Source organism: Ilyonectria robusta (assembly GCF_021365365.1).
Source record: "Ilyonectria robusta strain PMI_751 chromosome Unknown BGZ61scaffold_9, whole genome shotgun sequence".
NCBI lineage: Eukaryota > Fungi > Ascomycota > Sordariomycetes > Hypocreales > Nectriaceae > Ilyonectria > Ilyonectria robusta.
In genome coordinates, this window is record NW_025764443.1 from 413,573 (window position 1) to 436,052 (window position 22,480).

The following is a 22,480-nucleotide window of genomic DNA, read 5'->3' on the forward strand; positions in this document are numbered from 1 at the left end:
GCATCCCAGCCTCTGAGAATGCTGGCACCTGAAAACACCAGTCCACAGCCCATCATGGCTGCCTCTCCCCCCGATTATTTGAACGGCCTGTCCCCCAGCACCAACCTCACCGGGCAGCGACAGTTCAAGAAGCACAAAGTTCTACCTCGTCCCCACAACGATAAGGTGCATGAACCCATACACAACCCGCGGGTCGGGCCGAAGAAGTATGACTTAATCATTGATACTTCCCGTCCAACAACAAGAGACGACTCTACCAGGAGCCGCGGCGCCCAACCTTCCAGCCCCCGAACCCTCAAACACCAACCCCGGAGGATAGGGAGCGGCCCTGACTTGCCACCCACCCCGCCAAGGCACTCGCGCAAGTCATCTAGCAATTCATCTGGCCTGCCCTCTAGCCCTACCATCGCCGACCCTGCTTTTCAGACGCCTCGGAATGCGCCTGCACGACCACCCGCGACGCCCCCGAACCAAAGAAGCCCACCCACACCAGACGTAACACCACCTCAGCCTGCAACTCGCCCTGGAATGTTGCGCCCGACTATGAGCGAGCGCGCAGGATCGAGGACCACGACCGCGAGCGGCTCCTTTAGGACTGCTCGAGAAGAGGCTTTCTCCTCCGAAGAAGACGAAAAGAAATCAGCGGGCACCAAAACTTCCCTGTCAACCGTTCGCAAGGTACCCGAGAACAGGGGCACCCCCCGTGCTCCCGTACTTAACGGCCTGGGCTTGGCTCTTGCCAGCCTTTCCCCTCCAGAGGACAGCAACACGTCCCGGTCAGGGGAGGGTTTTAGCACCTTTGACGGAGATTGGAGCTCCGTGAGCGAGGTCGAACAGGAATGGGACGATAATTTGTTGAGAATGGTAACGATCAAGAAGAGACCCCAGGTCCTGGACACTGCGCGACCGATTTCACAAGCAGCCATCGTTGTTGAGCCAGACATGGTATCACCGACGCAAGCAACCAAGGCAGTGCGACATATGCCTTTGCACAAGAAACCTGACACCACCTCCACCAGGGGTATCTCAAATCGTGGAGCTCTTTCTACAGCTACCTCAAGCACGGGCACTTCTATCAGCTCCGACGCTCGACGAACCTCTGTCATCTCTACCAAATCGACTATTTCCACCGTAGTGGAAGCAGTCCTTGTGGACGGCCCTCCCCAGAGGCAGAGAACCTTGCGACATGTGCGAAAGCAAGGCACCCTAAGGGGACCCGTTGACGCTTCCCCAAGCTCTACCGTCAATTCTCTGAAATCGGAGGCATTCCCGAGAGAATCACGTCCCAGGACTCGGCCTCAAGATGGGAAACACGATAGCTATATTTCAAACACGACAGGCCATTCCATCTCGAGTGGTAAAGCCAGACGCGAAGTTTGGAAAAATGGTGGCATTCCGGTAATTATCGTCCCTGATCGGCGATCCTCCAACAAATCCCGGTCCAGGGAGCCTTCTCTACGATCTCACTCCAGCAAACGGTCAAATCAGACGCCTAGTGTCAACTCTATACCCCTGGATGTGTCGTCAGTCAAGGATGCCAAGGAAGTTGGTCCGGTCTTCCCCAGACAATCTCGACGAAGCAGAGCCTACTCCGAATCAGATGGCTCCGATCAACGGACCATTGACTTCCCTCCAGTTGTGCCGGCACGCTCATCTTCTCTATCGGCTCCAACTAGCCGCAATACTTCACAGGCTGGCTCACGAGCCAGCTCGTTGACTGCAGAGAGCATTAAGATGCACAATGCTCTGCAAGAATCTCTTTTGAAGAAGCCTCAAGACAAACCTCAAGTGCCAGTGGTTCGCCTCCCGGAAGATGCGACTGTTCGCCCGTTCATTGCGATTGAGCCGGATAAAGACGAATCTCAGCGTCGATCAAGCAGCGATCGCTACTCGGGGTTTCTCCTTGTAAAGAGCTATGGGTCATTGAAAACTCCATTCTCTCTGGCGTCTATGGAAACCAACGGAACTGCTCTTGAGGTTTCAGAGGCTTTGGCAGTTCAAATGTACCCGCATCAGAACTCCTCCGTGTTAATGGTCGACCATTCGGCTAAACCATCCGAGTCCTCCATTGAAACCCACAATGAACCAGAACCCCGAGAGATGCCCGCCAAACCAAAGATCAAATTGATTGATCCATCGGGTGGGGGTCCTGTCACCCCCCCTCAGCCACAGTTCTCACTTGACGATGTCGATTCTCCGCTGCGAAACCCCAGGGCGCCTCCCGAGCCTCCAAGTCACCCACCGGCCATCAATTTGATCCCAGCAACTCCCTCGGGTATGACACCAGCCAACGAAAAGATGGTTCAACTAGGCAACTACTTTGAAGTTGCGAGACAGAAACCTGGGCGCCGCCCTTCTATCGTCCGTCGGGCACTCAGCCGTCGACGTCGTCATTCTATCGATTATCCGCCGACTACACCTAGGGCTCCGGGATTTTTGACACGAACATTTTCTCTTTCTCGTCATATCCGCAGTGGCCAAAGGAGCTCATCTCGGGACAGGGGATATGGAGACATGGAACGCGAATCATCGTATCCCAGTCCTGAAGAAAATCCGGCAGAAGAGGACAAATTGCATCCTTTCTGGCGTCCCCTGTGGTCTAGTGAGGATGACGAGTGTGATGGGAACTGCCACCATCACCATCACCAGGATGATTCCGTTGACGATGTGGTATACAGGTACCCACCTGTCAACAACCGACCCCAAAGAAACCTTAGCGCCAGGATGAAGCGCACATTCGCCATTTTGCCTCCCCGAGACGAAGACCACTACTACGTCGATGAGTGGCAAGGACCTGAGCGGCGCACAATTCGACGAACTCCTAGTGGGAACCTCCGAGTCATGCGACACCGGGCAAGCCTCGACTCCTTGAGACGAAACTACAAGCACGATGAGGAAATCCATGCTGTATCTGACGGCGAGGACAGGAGGCCCTTTTGGCGCCGAAACACCTTGCGCAGACGTGCCAGTAAGGAGAGGCACCGACTCTCTTTAGGGAGCAGACTGGAGGAGATTCAGAACATCCCACGAAAAATTAGTGAGAAGAGACGTGAGAAGCGAACACAAGAGCTTCGCCAGAAAATCAGTGGACCACGGGAAGTTCGCGATGGAGTCGGAGACGTCATTAGGTCAAGCACATTCCGAGACCAGCACCGCCCCAATGGACGATTTTAGACCCCCCGAGCCATCGGAGTCTGCAGCAGGTATGTTGCCAATGCGACGAGCGTCAGCGAAAACGACACCATCGACACGAAGCAACTCGTCCCTGCAGATGTTATGAGACCTAGATGAGATGGAGATTTACGATTGATACGAGGTTACGCTTAACGACTGAACTTTGAACCAAGGGAATGATTTTTGAGCCATGAAACGCTAGCTGGAATTTGATTTGAACGATGCGGAGGATGGGAGGATGGGAGGCGAGATGTGTTTGGATGCCGGTCTTCCTCACTGTCACTTCTGCGTGTGGTTGGAGGCTGTGCTTCATGTAAAAATATATAGGTTGAAATGATGTTCCTCGAGATACCACAAATATTGTTAGGGCTCTTTACACTGCAACGATGACCAATGATGGACTTTTGAGTGGGCTAGGATTCAGACTTAGCCTACTACTTGACGCTAGTTCCTGTTCCACGCCCATATCCAAGCCATGGTTGTCAGAAGAGCTCTCGCTACTTATCTGACATTACAATGATAATTTTGCCATGTTCCACCTCAGAACGCCGAGTACGCCCACGATGCTACAGATACAACCAGCCGAAACCCATCCTTCCTCGCTATTTCTGAATGCTCATCGCTTGTCCTGACCAGGGACACCTGGTGCTCCAGGAGCACCGAATCCTGGAGGGACGACACCGGGAGGAAACTGGCCCGGTGGAGGCATACCAGGCATGCCGGGCATAGCGGGCATACCAGGGAAGGCAGGCATACCGGGAGCACCAGGAGCTCCGGCGACACCAGGAGGTGGGAAAGGTAGGCCGCCCGGTGGCGGGAAAGGAAGACCGTTAGGAGGGAGTCCGTTGGGGCCGGGAGGGAAAGGAGGCATGGGCATGCCGCGGGCGCCGCCGGGAGGTGCTGAAAGACGTTAGATGAATTGGTTTCTTGGAGAGAATGGGTTGGACATACGGGGAAGGCCCTGAGGGAACTGGCCCGGAGGAGCGCCAGGCATTCCGGGGAAGGGAGGAGGGACACCTCCAGGGAACGGGAACGGGGGCGGGTGGAAACCCTGGCCCGGCTGGTTGTGAGGAAGCATAGGGTTCGCGTGGGCTTGACCCTCGGCGGCGTAGGAGGAGGTGATGGAGTCAATGACTGACTGGGCCTTCTCGTGGCCGATCTCTGATGACATGGTTAGTCTCGGGATTGCGCGCAAGGATCGAGGGGCATGAAGGGAAGACGAACGCTGGTAGTAGTCTACCACATTTCGCAGGTGGTTTCGGCCGCTGTTGTGGGCCTTGCGCACGCTCATGGAGTCGTGCGTGAGATAGACATCGCAGTAGTCGCCTAAGCAGCGCAGGTTAGCTTTGGGGTGTTTCGCGCGCGGGGGATTATGGTTGCGGCCTACAGAAGACTGGGAGAGGTTAGCAAATGGCCGGGTTAGACGCTGGATTGGAGAGCTTGCGAGACGTACACTTGGGCATCTTGAGAGACGTGCGCGATGGCGACTGTCGATAATCAGGCGCTGATGATGGTGATGCGACGCGGTGCCCGGGTTGGAAGCGTCCAAAAGTCGACAAGGCTGACCCCACACGTGATGGGCTGGACAAGGCCAGCGCCAAGACGCGGCTTGATTGGCGCACAGCCACCAGCGCCTCGCGCCAGCGTGGGTCCGCAGCGCAACCGGGACACCTTTCAGTTTAGATCTGGGCCCCTGTCGCTTGATACTGGACAGCTTGTAGACTCCTTCTCCCCTTCACGACGACGAGAAGCAGCAACGAATTCCAACATCTCCCCCGAAAACCCGCACGCACACCATGGCGCCCCAACGCTCGCTACTGCAGTGCGTCTGCAGCGTCCTGCTGTTTGTCGCCATCGCAAACGCCCTCAAGTTCGACTTGATCGCCCAAACCGAGTCTGCCAAGAAGGAGCGCTGCGTTCGCAACTTTGTCGGCCAGGACACTCTCGTCGTGGTCACGGCCACCATCGATGGATACAGAGGCGATGGCATGCTGGTGAACATTTACGTATGTTGAATTGGGTCGGTTTAGAAGGGTGCGCAGAGTCTAACGGAGCTTGTAGATTCGAGATGCCGTTGGCAACGAGTACGGTCGCCCTAGAGATGTCGTCGGAGAGTCGAGGACCGTCTTCACCTCGCACGCCGACGCCGCCTTTGACGTTTGCTTCGAGAACGTATTCACTGGTTGTATGTGACACCTCCTCGACGCCCTGTTGAGCACCAATTCTTCCCCTCGGCCGCGAGCATCGCATGGTATCTCCCTTGGACACTATTCAACTAACACCTCCCAGCCAAGCGAATCAACAACCCCACCCGCCACGTCGAGCTCGACATTGACATTGGTGCCGACGCCAAGGACTGGTCGGCCATCCAGGCCACCGAGAAGCTCAAGCCCCTCGAGGCTGAGCTCCGCCGCATCGAAGAGATCACCGGCGAGCTCGTCACCGAGATGGAGTACCTCCGCACCCGAGAGCAAAAGCTACGAGACACCAACGAGAGCACCAACAACCGTGTCAAGTGGTTCGGTATCGCCACCACCTGGCTGCTGATCGGCCTCTGGGCTTGGCAGATTATGTACCTCCGCGCCTACTTCCGATCGAAGCATCTCATCTAAGGGGTCTGTTTTATGAAGCGTGCGTCTTGAGTCCACTAGACGGCGCTGAGTCACGTCATCAGCGTCTATTCGGGTGGAAGATGCAATTGTTTGGGAGGACCTGAAGGCATTGCAGCCTGCGGTCCTGCTGGGTCTAATTGTGGAAGTGCTTTCCGGGCATGCTGGCGTTGGAAATCGCTGCATGTACATGATCGGGATGGGAAAACAAGGCAGAGCCTGCCGTCGCCGATATGCACTGACGAGCTAGAGTGTAACAAAAGTCATGAAAATGCAATATAATATGTTCATATTTAGTCTTTTCGACGAAGCAACATCTGAATGAATACGAATGAACACGAATGAACACGAATGAACACGAATGAAGCACGCGACCCAACACCAAATTCGCGGCCATCTATCTTTTCGACAACCACAGCTCCTGTCTAGCGTGTGGCGCGTTCTCTCAGACTAGGACGTGGCTGGAGCACTCAAACGGTGGCTGATCATACGATTACCTAACGCATACGGCTGATTTAAGTGGTGCGATGCCCAGATAACGATAGCTCTGACTCAAGCGCAAGGAACAGTGACTCGTCGGAAGTACTCCTTCCTAAGCTGCCCCTCCACACGAAGCACAACCCCGCGATCGACTAGACTCTTCGCCAACAACAGCGTCCCTAGTCCACAAGCGCAACCAGAAACGACCGAATCATGGCCGACAACTCGAACCCAGCTTCTCTGGAGCAGGATATTAACCCCTGGTCCGTGGAGGGCGCCCAGGGCGCGGACGGCGAGGTCGCGGCCATTGACTACGACGCCATTTGCCAGTACGCTCTCCCCACAGCGCAAAATCGCACCAGATTTGGTATACTTGGGAATACTAACAAGCTCCCCTTCTCTAGGAAATGGAAGACGTCTAAGATTGACACGGAGCTCCTCGAGCGCTTCGAGAAGGTGACGGGCCACAAGCCGCACCGCTGGTTACGCCGAGGCCTCTTCTTCAGCCACCGCGACTTCGACAAGATCCTGACCCGATACGAACGAGGCGAGCCCTTCTTCCTATACACCGGCCGCGGGCCTAGCACCGGCAGCCTGCATCTAGGACACACCATCCCCCTCAAGTTCACCAAGTGGCTGCAGGACGTATTCGACGTGCCGCTGGTATTCATGTTGACAGACGACGAGAAGGCCCTGTTCAAGGACAACCTCACTTTCGAGGACACCCTTTCGTATGCCATGGAGAATGCGCGCGACATCATTGCTCTCGGATTCGACGTCAAGAAGACGTTTCTGTACAGTGACTTGAAGTACCTGAGCAACCACTTCCTCATGAACGCCTGGGAGTTCTCTAAGCTCGTCACCTTCAACCAGGTTCGCGGCGCCTTTGGCTTCGATGGAAGGTTCGCATGCTCCTTTTTTCTCACTTGACCACAGTACATTAACCGAACCGTAGCTCCAATGTCGGCAAGATCTTCTTCCCGTCAGTTCAGTGTGTCGCTGCGTTTGCCACCTCGTACCCCGAGATCTGGTCGGACGAGCCCGCCTCTGTGCGAACAAAGGCCATTGCCAAGATTCCTTGCCTCATCCCCATGGGCATTGACCAAGATCCTTACTTCCGTCTTGTCCGGGACAACGCCCATCGCATGCGATATCCTTCACCAAAGCCTTCTTTGATCCACTCCAAGTTCCTTACTGCCCTACAGGGCGCTGGTGGCAAGATGTCGTCGTCGAACCCCAACTCGGCCATTTTCATGACCGATACCGCTAAGCAGATCAAGGTACATACCCACAACAGCGATTCAATGGCCATTCGAGCCAATACACATTGCAAAATGTAGATTACAATTGCTAACATTATGAACCTCTATAGACCAAGATCAACAAATATGCCTTCAGCGGCGGCCAAGTCAACATTGAGGAGCACCGACGACTTGGAGGCAATCCGGATGTTGATGTGTCCTACATCTACCTGACGTACTTCGAGGATGACGATGAGAAGCTAGAGAAGATTTACAAGGACTACAAGAGCGGAGAGCTGCTTACCGGAGAGCTGAAGAAGATGGCTATTGAGTCGCTCCAGCCCGAAGTCCAGGAGTTCCAGGAGCGGCGAAAGCTTGTCACTGACGATGTTCTGGAGTCGTTCATGAAGCCCCGAAGGCTGGAGTGGAAGGGAAACCAGAACCCCTTGCCCAAGGAGGAGGTTAAGAAGGACGAGAAGAAGGACGAGAAGAAGGACGAGAAGAAGGACGAGAAGAAGGACGAGAAGAAGGACGAGAAGAAGGACGAGAAGAAGGACGAGAAGAAGGCTGAGAAGAAGGCCGAGAAGAAGAAGGCCGAGCCCAAGGCTGGCGAGACCACTGAGCTTCCCATTCGAGAATAAAGACGAGGGGTAATAGAACAGGAAGAAAACGGCTTTCTTAGTGGGCTTTAGGCCTCGACGCGATGGTATACTTGAGGTGAATGAGCTTGTGGCCCTGGCACCTCTACATTCAAAATCAAGCACAATGAGATGTCGCCTTTGTACCTCTTGTGACCCCTCAATCGATGGTTTCTCTCGTATCATTTACACGTTGTTATTCGCTCCGAGGTGGGGGGGGACGATTCAACCCCGGACCCACCCGATCTCCGGGATTACTTAGCAGTTCAAATCTTCGGCCTCGGCTGGTTTGCCCCGGATCTCTGACGTCGACGACAACACCTCTCCTAACCTCCCTCGACGCCGCAAACCCATTGTCCCTAGCCGACAACACCGCCTATACGGACACTACTGTGACATTTTCACAGCACAATCACCTCCGTCTTTTTCGCGTCTCCTAGCTACCATGGCGTCCATCGCCTCGCGCGCCCTTCGACGGCCCGCCGCCGCCCGCCGCTTGCTTGCTCTGCCTGTCCGCCCGCTGTCCACGACAGTGGCGCACCGCGCTGTTGACGACACTTCATCTGCCGAGTTGGGTGTCGGAGAGCTTCAGGGTGCCAAGTTCAAGATCGAGCCGCTGCGCCGCGTGGGCGAGGACGACGCCACGAAGCGAGCCCGCCTTGTCTGTATGTCTTTCCCCCCTGCGGCGTTGTCGTCATTGACGCTCGCCTCTCGCCCCTGTGGTCAACCAACCCTTTTCTAACAAACTCCTCAGACCAATCCCGCAAGCGTGGAACGCTCGAGTCCGACCTCCTCCTCTCCACCTTCGCCTCCAAGTACCTGGCGACGCTCCCCCCGACGCTGCTCGACCAGTACGACCTGCTGCTCGACGAGAACGACTGGGACATCTACTACTGGGCCACGCAGAAGGAGGAGCTGTCGTCGACGAACCCGTCCAACTCGCCCGACGCCAAGCCCGCCAGCGACCAGGTCACGCGCCACCCTCCCACGGGCGAGTGGGCGCAGACGGTTGGCAACTTCAAGCCCGCGTACCGTCCCGTGCCGGCGCGGTGGAGGGACAGCGAGATTCTCGACATGATCCGCGCCCATGTGCGGAGTCGGAGCGTTGACGGCGAGGGCACAGGGATGCAGTTCATGCCCGAGCTGGACTCTCGGTAGACGAGCAAGATTCACTAGGGGAACGACCAGCAATGGTAGAAGGTGAAGCAGTGCATCGAGATCAATGATGCACGAGTGTACAGTTCATGTCTAAATCTGGCCACGGCCTCACGCGAGGCTGAAGATAAATTGGGCGGCAGTGGCAATGTAAGATGCATATATGGAAGAGGAAGAAGAAAAACGTCAACTCTTTGGAATCTGTAGCCCGCTTGTACAATGCGTGCGTCCTCCTTGCACATGTAGAATAGCCTCCCTCGCGTCCATTTGCCCTGTCCCAACGGGGGAGAGGGGGACCGCCTCCCAAACTCCACAGGATGCCAACTCCTTAAGCCAAGGTCCGAGAAAAAGACCACAACCGCAAAAAAAGAGAAAACCACAAGGCCGTCTTAGTAGTCCCGGGCACATGACACTGTGCCGGGGGTGGGAGTATCAAGAAGAAGGGAGTGAAAGGAAAAAGAAGGAACTCGTCTCGTCGTCAATGTCGTAGTCCATAAATAGTCGAGCAACTGTTTGGTCGAGTCCTAGTTTCGCTTTCACCCGCCGCCTTCTGGGAGAATATTGCCTAGACTCCTCAGCACTTCCATGACGGGCATCTCTTTGGTGCCCGCCCTGGCCTTTTCGCGTTCGTCCCGCTGGCGGAGGCGGAGCGCGCTGATGCTCAGAACCTTTTCTGCCTCTTTTCCGGCCACCAGAACCCGTTGCTCGAGTTTGTGGACGTTGTCGGAGAGCTGGTCGATCTGGAATTCCAGAGAGGACTGGATGGTACGCAATCGCGATTCCGTTTGTGATCGAACGGTTTCGAAAGAGAAGGCCTCGTCAGCCAGGTAGCCCCTAATCTTGCCTTCTTCTGGATCCAGAAGGTCAAAGTCTGGCAAGATAACGGGATACGTTTCGTTCTCGGCAAACAGAGGCGGTTGTTCAGGAGGTGGTTTCCGTATTGCTTGCCAGGCCTTCTTTTCTTCTTGTAATCTGGGCATAAACATTAGCAGCTGCAATACAAGCCATTATCCCACAATCACTCACCTCTTAACATTAATCTCTAATTGTGCCATCTTCTCGTCGAGCTCGATGTTCTTGGGGTTAGGTTGCAGGACCACGGGTGCTTTTGGCACCTCGTCGTCTCTGCTAAACCAATCTGAGAACTCCGATCGAGCTGCGAAGTCCTTGAGTAGTTGGTCCTGAATCGCGCGAGCTACAGAAAAGTTGTTAGCATCTCCGTTTGCAACGTTGTTCAGTCGGATTATTCGCGCATCACTCACCACCGAGAATGGCACTCGAATTAGGCGTTCCATGGGGTGGCTTCTCAGCCAAAGCACGTTCTCCGCACCAAGTTAAAAGTTGCTTCATTCTTCGAGGCTCCAGAAGATCAGCCCCGATGTGCTTGTAGAAACCAGCCGGGTCAACCTCCCGATGCGGAATTGCTGTTTGGCCGCTGTCGATGAGGGAACTCGCTCGTCGCCCACGCATTCCCAAGCTACTCCGCCGGCTTCCGTTGCCCTTTTTTCTCATCTCCTTGTTGCGGTTGATTACCGGTGTGTCGCTCATTGGGAGCTTGATTTTGGCTGCGGCAATCGGTGCTTCACGCTCTGGTGACTCGTCCCAGTTTGGTACCACGCGTTTCGGTGATTCTGCCTTGCGGCCGCGTTTCGGTTGTTCTGCATCGTGTCCGCGTTTCTTTGATGCGCCATTTGTCTGCGGCACTGGCTCGTCCAGCTTTTCCCCAGAGACTCGTGCGCTTTTCCTGGTTGCCTTCTTGGGGACTTTGCGTGGCGGTTCCTCGTTTGACGCGTCGACGCTGACTTTCCGTCTGGTAGATTTCCTCGTAGGCTTAGGTTTCGCGGGTTCCAACACGGTTGCCGTCGCTGGCTCCTCCTCCTCCTCTATTACGGGTGCGGCATCCTTCGTAACGCGTTCCTTTACCGCTGGTCGTCCTCGCCCCCGCCCTGGCTTCTTCACGGGCTCTGGTTCATCTGCCTTCTCCGTCTTAACCCTCTTCGACTTCCGCACAAACTGAAAATCGTCATCCTGCTCGTAATCGGCCACAGCTGGTGGGCGGTTAGCGCTTCCTCCCCACGGCGCGTCCTCGTTGTGCAACATACCGGCAAGACGCTTGCTCGCCCGCCGCTCCGCCTGGTTGCTCATGCTAATAAGTTGTAGCGGCCGCCGAGTCGTCACCAGAGTCGTCATGAGTGGCGCATTCGGGACCGCATGGACTCCGGGGTTGCGGGTGGTGGTCTGGAGGGGGCTCCGACAGTCGATGTCGGGCCCGAGGCGGGATGGGCGCGCGGGTTGCAGAGTCGCGTCGCTTCGTGATACAGGGGCCGCTGCACGTTCTGGATGCCGTAAAAGTCGCGCAATCGGTGTCGTGGTTCAATTCGCGATGGTTCGGCCGTGCTCCGGGTCTCGGTGGTGGTTTGCGAGTCGCGACGAGGTTGTGATGGTTGAGGCGCATCACCTTGTTTACATGAGGGATGATTTACCACCTCTCGCGCTAATCCTATCTGGGCAATATGGCGCCCCACTACCGCACCCACCCACCCATCAGCGGTGACTCCCACCGCCCACCACAACATCCGCCAGTTCCAGACATCGTCAGCGGCTTCGTCAATCTACAAACGCAAGTCAATAATGGAGGAATCTCTCATTCACTCAGAGTCAGTCAGCGCAAATCAGGACATATATCCAATTCAATTCAACCAATGCATTTCTTCTCATCATGTTCGATTGCGCAACTATCGTTCAACCACGTAGCTTTTTGTTGCCTACAGCTACCTGCAAAACCAATTCCCAACACCACCAAAGACTTCATCCCCGTGATTCCGAGTCCCTAAACGCCCCCAGGCAGGGCACATCCCGCCTGGCCGAACACCTTTTGATGTACGTCCCGTGTGCTTTGCCAAAAACTTACGTACAAGTGAAATTTTGGGTTCGCTCCTCTCATCAAGCCTTCACAGTTTGAGAGTCACATCCCCCTAAGAATCCCGCAGACGAGTCCCGAGAAGCTCGTCCACTAACCGCGAACCCCAGACACCGATCCCCGTCCGGATGTTCCACTCGTCGTGAATTGTTGTACAGGCCAAAAGAGGTGAAAATTAGAAAGAAAACAGATTTGGCAAGGCTCCAGAAGTTCCAAATCCCCTTGCCCCCCTTATGTATATGTGGTTCGAGCCCCTGCATGTCGCCTATATCAGAGAGACACCATCATCACCTCATCTCCTCATTGTGGAAAGAAAGGGTCATCCATGGAAGTCATTTTGCCGTCCAGGGAAGCCGGTTCACCCTGGTCATTGACGGATCGCAACTCGTTCTATGAGAAACGTCGTTGGACACCCTGGCCAGCCATGACCGGTTGATTTGGCATTGGCGCACCCATGCCATAAGGATTCATCTGAGGGTTGAAGGGCTCGACAACCTGAGACATAAAAGCACTGTGGAGACCTTGCTGTTGCGTAACTGGGCAGTCCTTGTGTGCGAGGAGGAGTGTCTTCAGGTTGACAACTTCCTCTCTCAGCTGCGTGATTTGCGCAGACAGAGCATCGTTTTCTGTGCTGAACATCTCCACCTTGGTCTGCAGGTTGGCAAGCCACTGCTTCTTTCTTTGACGGCACTTTAGAGCAGCCACACTATGACATGTTAGTAAGCCTGGTTTGATACAGAGACATGTTAAAATATTGAATGAGACGTACCGGTTTCGCTCAAGGAAGTTCTTGCGCTTCTCCTCATCTGTCATCTTAGTTTTGGTTCCGTTTTCATCATACTTCATGTTGGACTCGTCGTCGGACATATCCATGTCATCAGGCATGGACATAGGCATGGGCCCGTTATTAGACTTGGCCTTCTTGCTCGGGGGTGCCTTTGCAGGAGCCTCATCGGCCTTTCTTCGACCGTTTGTGGAGGGCGGGTTCTTCTTGCCCTTGCCTCGTGTATTAGGTCGGGCCTGGTCACTATCGTCCGAGGCCATACTAACTTCGCTCATACCCCGAGCGGAGGCGATCGAGCCACCATTGGTGCTCGACATCTGTGGCGAGGTATTCATACCCTGGGGGACAACGGGAACTGGATGTGCGTGACTAGCTGCGCCCGGAGCGACAGCAAATTGATTTGTGGATTGGGCTCCGTTCCTGCCCTGGGCAAGCATGAAGAGGCCGTTGGCAGCGTCGTTGTCGTGAGGATCAAAGGGCCGGAGGCTGGCTTCGCCTCAGGCTTAACTATCGCGTTGCCGTTGGGGATCTCTTGGGGTTGAGACGTGACCGACGGCGGTTGCTGCTGAGGAGGTTGTTGGGATTGTCCAGAAGGCCGCTGAACTCCGTTTGCTTGGTCTCTCTTGGCAGCCGCGCTCATAGCAGTGCGATGGAAATCGATGGTGCTCGGCGTCGCGCCTCCGCTGGCAAGCTGGGCAAAGAGGGCTTGGGAGTTGGGGCTGGGCGCAGGGAACATAGACCCGCTGCCGCCTGGAGTCAAGCCCGTCCTCAAAGAGGACTCGTTGGGTGTAGGAAAGCCGCCGCGTAGATGAGTGTCACCAAAGTAGTCATTGGCAGGACCAGAAAGCATGGCTGGGCTCAGAGGGCCAGTCCGCAGCGAGCCTCCACCCCAGTTAAATGGTGTCGCGTTGGGGCCGGGCAGGAGGGACGAAGGGGACGTTAAGGCGGCGACCGAAGGCAACTTGGTGCCTCCTGGTGTCTCTGGCGCACCCCCGAAGGACTGCTCAAAGGGATTGGGCTCCAGACTGAGGGATCCGCCGACCGTGGCCGCGAAGTAGTCAGGAGTGTCGGTACCTTGTTGTTGGTCGGGTCGAGGAGGAGGCGCAAGGGGTTTTGCGGCTTCGGCATTGGACGCGACCTCTGGTTTCACGGACGGTTCGGCTTTTGCGTCGGTCGGAGCATCTGCGAGGAATCAGGTGTGAGTAGGATGGATGGACGGCGACAACCGTATAGACGGTGACAGATGATGAGAACGGAGGTCAACAGCGGTGACGGAGGCCGGGACGGGGACGGTGACGGGGACGAGACGGCCACAGGAGGTGGATGAGGGTGACGGAAACCGATGACGATGATGCGTCATGGCGGAGAAAGAAGACGGGAAAGGATAGGTGGAGGGGGGTTGGGGCTCACCTGGTTTGGGAGGGGATTTCTTTGACTGCTTCGGGGACTTCGACTCACCTCTAGCAGAGGCGTCGGATGTTGAAGTCCCCATGATGACGATGATGTATTATAGCTGGGGCGGCAAGGTTGTGGAAGTTGGTCGAGTGGGGGGGGGTGGCAGTGACGAAACGAGGATGGAGGAAGACAAAAAAGCCAAATGAGGTCAGAGGCGACGATGGCGAAACAAGCCGCTACTACGGGGGGGGATTGCAGTACAGCACAGCCGCGCAGTGCAGGCCTAGGAGCAGAGAGAAGACGGCGCGCAGTGCAACAACAAGCCAAAAAAAACCAGAGAGATCCGGCCGAATCAGTGGAGTGCGGCTGGCGTGGGAGTCGATGATTGCGTCGAGGCGTCGAAGAGCAAAAACGGGCGGTGTTGCGGGACTGCGTCGACAGGCGAGGGATTGTGAAAGGATCAGGTTGGAAAAGACGTCAGAGATGACGTTGTGAAGCAGCGAAAAAGAAGGCGCAAAAAAAGAAGGCGGGCGCTGGGCTCCTAGAAGGTCTTGTGTGGCCACCCGGCAGAGACAGGGAAGGACCGGGGTGTCGCTGACAAAATGCCATTCGACGGGGAGCCTGAGTTCGCACTGTGCTGTCGGCGCCGTCGATGGCATCGTCCGATTGCCCCAACCCAACCCAACTGGCTTGTCGCGAGGACGATCACTGGCGGCGAATTGCTCAACTGGGCTGACCCGCCCCGTGTGTAGTGTGTGCTTTTTTAATGTTACTGCTCCATTGCATCGGCCATTGCATCGGCCATTGCATCGGCCCGCCAGGCTCGGGCGATGCACCAAGTCACGACGCGGAGTGACTCTCCGACCTCTCGGTGCCATTGTCTCATCCCTCGAATGCTTTTTGCCGTCATGGGCTTCCTAGTGCCGTCACTGTGCTGTTGCGCCGGTACAGGTCTCGGAGCCGAAATACAGTGCGTGGAGGCACCTGCAAGCCCAAGGTTACAGTGGAGAGCCCCTCTGTTCTGCTTGGCCTGCTCCATTATTACCGGCCGGGGGGGGGGCCAGTCGTGTCTCCCCCGGTGGCGTCACACATACCCACCCACACACACGCTCAGATGCTAATGAATTGAGTGCGCCATGGGCGATGGCAATGGGAAACAGAGCAGTTGAGTTTTTCCTACACTGTGCGGGTACGAGCGACCAGGGATTTTTGGCCATCTCCACACCCTCGCGTGGAGACAGCAAATGCATGCAGTCGCAAGAGCCAGGAGACATGAGGGACGCAGTAGAGTGGGGCCAAAAGCCGGTCCATCGCCGTCATTCCCCCCCTGAACCAATGGGCCGCCCACGTCGCGATGACGCAGGGCCATGAGGCGCGACTTGCCTGGCCGTGGTTGGTTTCCTTCGCACGCCTGTCTGCCCATTCTCGGTTTCTCATCAATCTCTCTCACAGTCTCTTCCAGTCCCCCGCCAGCCCTCCCCTCCGGCATCTTCCCCTCCCACCGTATTGAACTGTGATTCTCTGGGGCGACCAGATGGGGGGGCAAGAAATGGGAAAGCCGGTGCTTCCGTGTGGTTTTCCCTCCTCTTCTTGGAATGTTGGGACAGCCAATAACACAAGTGGTTTCGGAACAAAACTATTGTTGGAGGATGCCGCACCGTACGCACTGATGGAGCACCTCTCCACAATCGGATAGAGCACCCAGCTCAACACTCTACTCTGCTCTGCTCTCTCGTCTCTCGTCGACCTCTTCCCGCCCCTTCTTTCTAACTGGCTGATCTGCAACGCGTCGTCTGTCCGGGCCCCTTATTAGGTCGAAGCACGCACTTTGCTGGCCCCTTCTGCGACCCCGGAAGCAGCCATACAAAGCACACACACGGAAGCGATCCCCTGGCCTCACCGACTGTCGTTGACCACGCCAGCGGGCAGCAGCCGGTCGGTCTGTCGATAAATGAAATGGATTCCTTTTGCTGCTCCTCTAGCACAATTGACAAGGTCTCCCCCCTCCCCCCTTTGCTAGTGGCGAACCCGGGACAGCTACCCGTTCCCAACGCCGTTTCCCTCGTTCTCGCTGGACTCGACGTAGTACGTAGCAATGCTGCCCGTCCTTGAGTGGTTGATGGACGCTGTCTTACAAATCGAGGACGCTGGAACACGCTGGGCGGCGCACTAGCCTTGCGCCGACCTTATCGGATCCTCGTCAGCGTCGCCCAATATGGCCATTCCCCGGCCTGGTCACGGACGAGATCGCGTGTGCAGGTCCTTCGTGCGTCTGTCCATCCACTTTGCCTGCAGGACTTCGTGGAGCACTGTATTCTTCTCCTCCCCCATCAGGCACAGGCTCAACACGCACCTTTTTAACCTCAACTCAAGCATTCGTATCCCAGGCCCAATTCGACGTCTCCGTCAACTCCGAATGGGTTGTGTTGAATAGGCCCAGGCTCTCTCGTTGGCTGGTATCATCAAACTCTAAGCCAAAAGAGGCAAACATCGAGAATTTTTCAGAGTGAAGGTTCCCAAATCGAGCACAGTGTCGCTCGCGACTTGCACACACGCTTCCGCAGACACTGTGTCGGTACTTGTCCCAGCACAACCAGGCGCAATATGACAAGGCCATGACGTCAGCTCGCAAACGTACTGCAACACATGAGACAAAGCCTCCTCTCCGCTCTCGCCAACCGTATGAGGTGCAAGGAATGTCGCCCCAGCCCGCGCAGATTTGCCATCCAACTGTGCGTCGCCTGCTGCCGTTCCCCTCCTCCTCAAACTTGTTCTATCTTGTTTGCTCTTCCCTCCGGGGGTTGCGTCGCGAATCTGCCGCCAGCGTCTCGCGGTGCTGCGGTTAGCGCAACGCGCGACCACCAGGGGAATCGCGATTTCGCCTAGAGCCCTGGGGCCATGGAGCCTCACTTCAAGGCTCATGGAGCCTTTGTTCGCCCCACCACAAGACCCGCCGATTTCAAATTATGACGCATGTCCTTTCGTACTCTCCCAGTCCTCGCAATCACGCCAACACACCTCCTCTGCATGCTTTTTGTTGATAACAAAGAATGTGTGTAGCTGATGGTTGAATCCGGTCGCAGAGCTTGGGACTGGAAATCCCCGAGAGTGAATAACTACCCCAGTAAAGTTAGTGCGGTTCCCAAACTCTACACCCCCTAGTGTTGAAGCGTGTTGCAATCCCGACCTCATGTACAGGAGCATTCCGTGCTACGATCATCAATCTGTGGATTCCGTCTGTGAACTGTTTGGTCCTCGGTGTCTCAAGGCAGGCCATTGTCCCATGCTCTTCAATGCCGCTCTTGTCCAACCTTCTGACCCGGCAGTCGGGCTCGATCATTGTCCCAGATAGTCGGATATTGAAATATTCCCCTCCACGCTTCAACAAACACGACGCGCCCACCTTGGCCCTTGATGATGCCAACCATCTGGACGAAAGGAGATGAAGAGCTCGTTCCTCACGCTAAATTCAACCTTTTATCAGTAGCTGCATATCCATGCAGTGCGAAAGCCACATAGCTCGTGTTCTGCAGGCCTCGAGCAATTGCATCGAACCGATCCCAAGGTTACAATGAGAAAGGCTAGCCAGGCATTTGCCTCCTATCAATCAACACGCCCCCAGATAGCTCTGTTCGTGTGCCTTGACTAGGCGCTTGGTCCCAGTCCGTGGCCGCAGCCTTGGAGCATCCCTTGCGTTTATATTTTCCAGGTTATGATGTCAACGACACGTCACAGGTCTCTCGTAGCTACCCTAGACACTATTGGATGCACGACACCACGGAATCAACGAGATTAGACTGGCGACATTGTATCTCCGAGTGATTTAGATGATGTCTTGAGAGAGGTCTGATTGTTCAGACGTATTTCATGTAGGGGTATGCTCCGGCTCGGTTATGCGTATCCAACTCAAGTAAATGGCATCAATAATCTACCAAGCATGATTCAAGACCTAGACAATACCAGCACAACCTCAACAATCACAACTTCGCGCCCTTGTCGACCACCTTCTTAACTCTAAAACCATGCCTAGGCGCATGCACTCTAACTATACGCCCCCCTTCTCCGGTCTCGTACACCACCTCCCGCGCATCGATCGCGACCAACTTGCCCTCGTCCCTCCCCGACGAGCCCGTGTCAGTTGGCCATACCCGAATGCGATCACCTTTCTGAAGTCCCTGCGCAATGACCACGGCGTCCTCAGCGTCCACAACCCTTTCATTTCCACTGAAAGGTGCCTGCAGGATCGTCTGCGCGGCCTCGTCTCCCTTTAGCGTTGCTGGCTTGCCCACCTTCTTCTTCGCCGCGGACAGGGCGTCCTGGAATCGCTGGATCCAAGCGTACACGCGTGGGTAAACGGTGGGCGAGAACCGGTCCTTTGGCAGCGCGCCCGGGAGTCCGAGCAACCAATGGAATGGCCACACGGCCTCGATGTCCGCGAGGCTCGGCCCAGGCGTCTTCAGGATCCAGTCGCGTCCGTCGGCTAGCAACGTCGTCTCGAGAAGGTCGAACGCCCGGATCACTTCAACCAGAGCCTCAGGCCGCGCGGCGGTCATGCCCTGAGGGCTGAGCTTGCCTCCCATAAAGTCTGCACGGTCACGGTAGTATGCCGGGTCTTGGAGCAGAGGCAAGTCTGTTGGGAGCAGCTGGACGGCTTTGCCAAACAGGCCGGTGTCGGTGGTGAAGAGCGACAGGAGGCGCTCGACAGCAAGTTGGTCTGGCTCAGTGGCGCCGAGGCGGGGCATTTCCGGGAAGAGTTTCTCGAGCTTGGGTATCTGCAACCGAGTATCCAGGTAGACGTCGCGTCCTATGGATAGGATCGGGATGCGGCGGTAGGATATCCCAAGTTGCGAAATGTCCGGCCGCGGCATCATAGGAGGTTGGAGCTATCGACACATCAGTATATTGCGTTTGTGGCATCGCTAGGAGGCACCGAGACTCACACATTGGCTGTAGGGGATCCCGCGAAGGGTCAAATACCAGACTACCCGCCTGGCATACGGCGAGTACGGGTAGTGGTATAAGATAACTGCAGGGGTTGACATGTCGATATTTTCTCGTCGCAGCGACGGAGATACGTGGTGTTGATTGCGCACAAGGACCCGATACTTATGTAGAAAGTATTTCCAATCGTGCACTTCAGTAGCTCAAGTGACAGCCAAACCTCCTCATGATCGTCTTACGCCGAGCCTCGGTTGATGATTTTGCGGGGTGCAGGGGGTTGGCGAGTACGTTCTCGGTTGGCCTCTAGCCAATAGCGTGTTACACTTTGCCCAGGCTGTTCGGCCCTCAAGAAGACAGAAATCCAAGCAGAACACGAACAGCACACCAAGAAGCCTGGGTCCATTTCATCAATTGTCATATATCTGCTTATTGGTGGCATCATCTTGACTGATTTGCTCCTAAACCTCAATTAAGCAGCCAACCATGCTCGTAGCCCATCGGCCCCTTGAAACGTAACACGCCCTCAAAATCTCATCGGGTACAACTGAAGTCGCCCACACCAAGAAGATGACAGCCTGACTCTTACGGCACTCTCATCTTGGGATGCAACTCCACTACCAGCCACCTCCATCATCCTGGGATGCTCCACCACCATGGTTGGCATTATCGAATCCATCATTCGATGGAAAGCCTTCATTCGAAGGCGCTGGAAAGCCACCATCGTTGAAGTCCTCTGTCTCAGCAGGAGGCGCCTTGCAACGGACCTTGGTGTGTCCGAATTCCTGGCAATTAGTGCACTGCACCTTGCTCCCTGTGAGATGGTTAAATTGTCTGTAAGTTGAGGAATCTCGGTTCATATTGACTTACAGTCACGAGGCTCGGGACATTCCCTGCTGAAGTGGCCGGTTTTCTCGCAGTTTCGGCAAGTGACAGTGTCCATGTTCCGAGGTTGGTCACACTCTTTGACCATGTGGCCCTCTTGACCGCAGTTGCGGCACGCCCGGCTCCCGCCCTGAGGGCAGTCTTTCGCGAAATGACCCACTGCACCAGTTAGTTTGAGTGAAGGAGCGCGACCCTGGAGACGTACTCTCGTTGCACTTGCGGCATTCGACATTCTCCGGGTTCGGTGGTTCCTCGCATTCGGCAATCTTGTGACCCGATTTCCTGAGTAATAATTAGCATCAAGTAACAGTAAATATAATTCAAACATGAGACTCACCCGCAGTTCTTGCACGCAAACTTGTCAACACGAGGTTCCGGGCCTACTAGGTTAGCAACGTTAAGACAGAGTTAGGACAGGTTAATAGCCTACAGTCTCTGACGCGGTGACCGTCGCCGCCACAGTTGTAGCAAGAAATCTTGGGGGCGTCGGTTCTCTCAACCTTTTCCTGCTCACAGTACTTGGAACTGTGACCGAGTTCCTTGCAGTTGAAGCACAGTGGAACCCCTTTGTCAACAACCTCTCCGGCATCATCCAAACGAGAGAGAATCTCGGTGCGATCCTGTGGCCAACCCTCAATTTCGCGAGGACGATCGGGTTTCTCCGAGAACCGATAGGAGACGGTGTACTTTTTCCCCATGTCTCCCTGGAGATTCATGTTGGTAAAAATGCTGATCAGAGGCCTCTCAGTTGCAATCAGCCAAAGACCGATATCTTGTTCGATAAGAGCCTCCTGGAGCTCTCGATAAGTGATATTGCCCTCAAGAGCTTTGACGTACTCCTGTACGGCTTCCTTGGCATCGTCAACTTCGCGCTCAGAGACTGCCTGCTTGAGCTTCTTCCAGGCTTCATCGGGATCGACGGTGGCAATATGATCGCGGTTGATCTTGCGAGCGTTCTCGCAATTCTTTCGCATATGACCTGGTAAAGTTAGCACAGCATCCCGTTTATCTCAAATCCAAACAACGAACCTTCCTCTCCGCAGTTCTCGCACAACATAGGAGGCTTATCCGGGCAGTCTCGGACCATATGTCCGGGCTGCTTGCAGTAGCGGCAGGTCATGTCTTGACCCGTCTCTTGAGCGTTGGGACACTCAGCTCGGCGATGGCTTGTAGCATGTCAGTATGCCAAAGCCGATTTCCACAAACGTGCTGGACGAAAAAAAGAACATACCCAGCTTCACCGCAACCGAAGCACTTGTCATCGCCGTTGCCATTTCCATTTCCATGGCCGAAGCCGGTGCTGGTTTGTCAGTAAATACAACATAATGGGTATCAATACAACTTGAGAGTTTGCCAGTGATCACTTACTCTCCCTGTCCATTCTGGTCAAAGCCATTGGCTCCTGCATCTGTTCCATTGGAACCATAGGCAGCGCCGTCGCCTCCATAATTGTTGAGGGTTGAACCGCCACCACTGTCCCAGTTGGGCGCGGATGGCCCGGAGTTCCAGTCAGCCATTTCGGAGTGCTTGGCGGGTCTCCGTAAAGGCTTTCGGCGTCTATTGAAACATGTTAGGAGTCGTTGAGGAATAAATGTGAGGCTCGAACAAGGTAGAGCAGGCCGGGACAGGAATTTCAGTCGCTCACGAAACTGCAACAACTGTGTGCCTCCTATATGTGGCTAAACAACAGAGAGGTGATTTGCCTGCTTGGAATAGGTGAAGTGCAAAGAGAGGAAACACAGGCAAGTCAGGTATGGATCGCGATTCAGACCAAAGCGTAATCGGACAGACCCAAAGAGACTGATCTGGACTACCTCACCGGGATAGAAAGAAACGAGACTCTCGAAATGCAGGTGAACTTCAGAAGCTCATTTGAAGAAATGAGGTAGATGAAGCACTCACTTGTAGATGTTCTGAAGTTGATCTTGTGCCGTGCAAAGTTGTTCTCCACAGCGTAGGGAAGTGCGGAAATGGGAGGAAAAGAGTAAAGTTCTGTGCAGGCGAGAAGTGAAGGAAGAGAAAGGCCTTAGGGACGAGAGCCTGATGCCTTTGTGCCTGAACGTGAACGTAAACTTGAGGAAGGCGCGTCTCAGGTGGGTGCACAAGTTGAGACGAGAGGCCTTGGGGAAGGAGAAAGAAGGAACACTCAGGGGATCAAAAACTGGGTTTTTATATTTCGACAAAAGAAACACGCCCACCAGTTAGAAGTGTTTCCTTGCCAGCTGCGGACACTTGGTAGCAGGAGGTGTTGAGCAATGATT

At 55.2% G+C, this 22,480-nt stretch overlaps 10 protein-coding genes across 10 annotated transcripts; 5 read left to right on the forward strand and 5 right to left on the reverse strand.

The window, feature by feature from the left end:
- Nucleotides 1-54: 54 nt before the first annotated feature.
- BGZ61DRAFT_351604 (uncharacterized protein) lies at nt 55-3,174 on the forward strand (the record flags this gene model as incomplete). The annotated part of the gene is made up of 2 exons (XM_046240347.1): nt 55-2,233; nt 2,327-3,174. The coding sequence occupies 2 exons, from the start codon at nt 55-57 to the stop codon at nt 3,172-3,174; spliced, it is 3,027 nt and encodes a 1,008-aa protein (XP_046104634.1).
- A 616-nt stretch (nt 3,175-3,790) lies between these two features.
- On the reverse strand, nt 3,791-4,637 carry BGZ61DRAFT_532100 (U1 zinc finger-domain-containing protein; the record flags this gene model as incomplete). The annotated part of the gene is made up of 5 exons (XM_046253822.1): nt 3,791-4,074; nt 4,126-4,335; nt 4,399-4,500; nt 4,562-4,567; nt 4,628-4,637. 5 exons carry the CDS (start codon nt 4,635-4,637, stop codon nt 3,791-3,793), a joined length of 612 nt encoding a protein of 203 aa, XP_046104635.1.
- Nucleotides 4,638-4,859: 222 nt separating this feature from the next.
- BGZ61DRAFT_419521 (emp24/gp25L/p24 family/GOLD-domain-containing protein) lies at nt 4,860-6,135 on the forward strand. The gene is made up of 3 exons (XM_046243460.1): nt 4,860-5,180; nt 5,236-5,359; nt 5,464-6,135. Exons 1-3 carry the CDS (start codon nt 4,971-4,973, stop codon nt 5,784-5,786), a joined length of 657 nt encoding a protein of 218 aa, XP_046104636.1. The 5' UTR covers nt 4,860-4,970; the 3' UTR covers nt 5,787-6,135.
- A 220-nt stretch (nt 6,136-6,355) lies between these two features.
- BGZ61DRAFT_450997 (tryptophanyl-tRNA synthetase) lies at nt 6,356-8,280 on the forward strand. The gene is made up of 5 exons (XM_046245783.1): nt 6,356-6,592; nt 6,668-7,165; nt 7,219-7,543; nt 7,636-8,010; nt 8,071-8,280. Exons 1-5 carry the CDS (start codon nt 6,477-6,479, stop codon nt 8,143-8,145), a joined length of 1,389 nt encoding a protein of 462 aa, XP_046104637.1. The 5' UTR covers nt 6,356-6,476; the 3' UTR covers nt 8,146-8,280.
- Nucleotides 8,281-8,402: 122 nt separating this feature from the next.
- Nucleotides 8,403-9,380, forward strand: BGZ61DRAFT_234466 (Flavinator of succinate dehydrogenase-domain-containing protein). Its single transcript, XM_046238257.1, has 2 exons — nt 8,403-8,807; nt 8,897-9,380. The coding sequence occupies exons 1-2, from the start codon at nt 8,588-8,590 to the stop codon at nt 9,298-9,300; spliced, it is 624 nt and encodes a 207-aa protein (XP_046104638.1). The 5' UTR covers nt 8,403-8,587; the 3' UTR covers nt 9,301-9,380.
- A 453-nt stretch (nt 9,381-9,833) lies between these two features.
- On the reverse strand, nt 9,834-11,487 carry BGZ61DRAFT_351525 (Mis12-Mtw1 protein family-domain-containing protein; the record flags this gene model as incomplete). Its single annotated transcript, XM_046240340.1, has 4 exons — nt 9,834-10,269; nt 10,324-10,492; nt 10,560-11,362; nt 11,396-11,487. 4 exons carry the CDS (start codon nt 11,485-11,487, stop codon nt 9,834-9,836), a joined length of 1,500 nt encoding a protein of 499 aa, XP_046104639.1.
- Nucleotides 11,488-12,607: 1,120 nt separating this feature from the next.
- On the reverse strand, nt 12,608-14,493 carry BGZ61DRAFT_493650 (Aft1 HRA domain-containing protein; the record flags this gene model as incomplete). Its single annotated transcript, XM_046250675.1, has 4 exons — nt 12,608-12,923; nt 12,987-13,487; nt 13,556-14,183; nt 14,412-14,493. The coding sequence occupies 4 exons, from the start codon at nt 14,491-14,493 to the stop codon at nt 12,608-12,610; spliced, it is 1,527 nt and encodes a 508-aa protein (XP_046104640.1).
- Nucleotides 14,494-16,764: 2,271 nt separating this feature from the next.
- On the reverse strand, nt 16,765-17,318 carry BGZ61DRAFT_477597 (uncharacterized protein; the record flags this gene model as incomplete). The annotated part of the gene is made up of 2 exons (XM_046248923.1): nt 16,765-16,963; nt 17,035-17,318. 2 exons carry the CDS (start codon nt 17,316-17,318, stop codon nt 16,765-16,767), a joined length of 483 nt encoding a protein of 160 aa, XP_046104641.1.
- Nucleotides 17,319-18,373: 1,055 nt separating this feature from the next.
- On the reverse strand, nt 18,374-19,438 carry BGZ61DRAFT_493651 (uncharacterized protein; the record flags this gene model as incomplete). The annotated part of the gene is made up of 2 exons (XM_046250676.1): nt 18,374-19,279; nt 19,337-19,438. 2 exons carry the CDS (start codon nt 19,436-19,438, stop codon nt 18,374-18,376), a joined length of 1,008 nt encoding a protein of 335 aa, XP_046104642.1.
- An 876-nt stretch (nt 19,439-20,314) lies between these two features.
- On the forward strand, nt 20,315-21,694 carry BGZ61DRAFT_451010 (uncharacterized protein). Its single transcript, XM_046245784.1, has 7 exons — nt 20,315-20,378; nt 20,425-20,501; nt 20,557-20,599; nt 20,650-21,198; nt 21,249-21,385; nt 21,451-21,519; nt 21,588-21,694. Exons 1-7 carry the CDS (start codon nt 20,371-20,373, stop codon nt 21,680-21,682), a joined length of 978 nt encoding a protein of 325 aa, XP_046104643.1. The 5' UTR covers nt 20,315-20,370; the 3' UTR covers nt 21,683-21,694.
- The last annotated feature ends 786 nt before the right edge of the window (nt 21,695-22,480 follow it).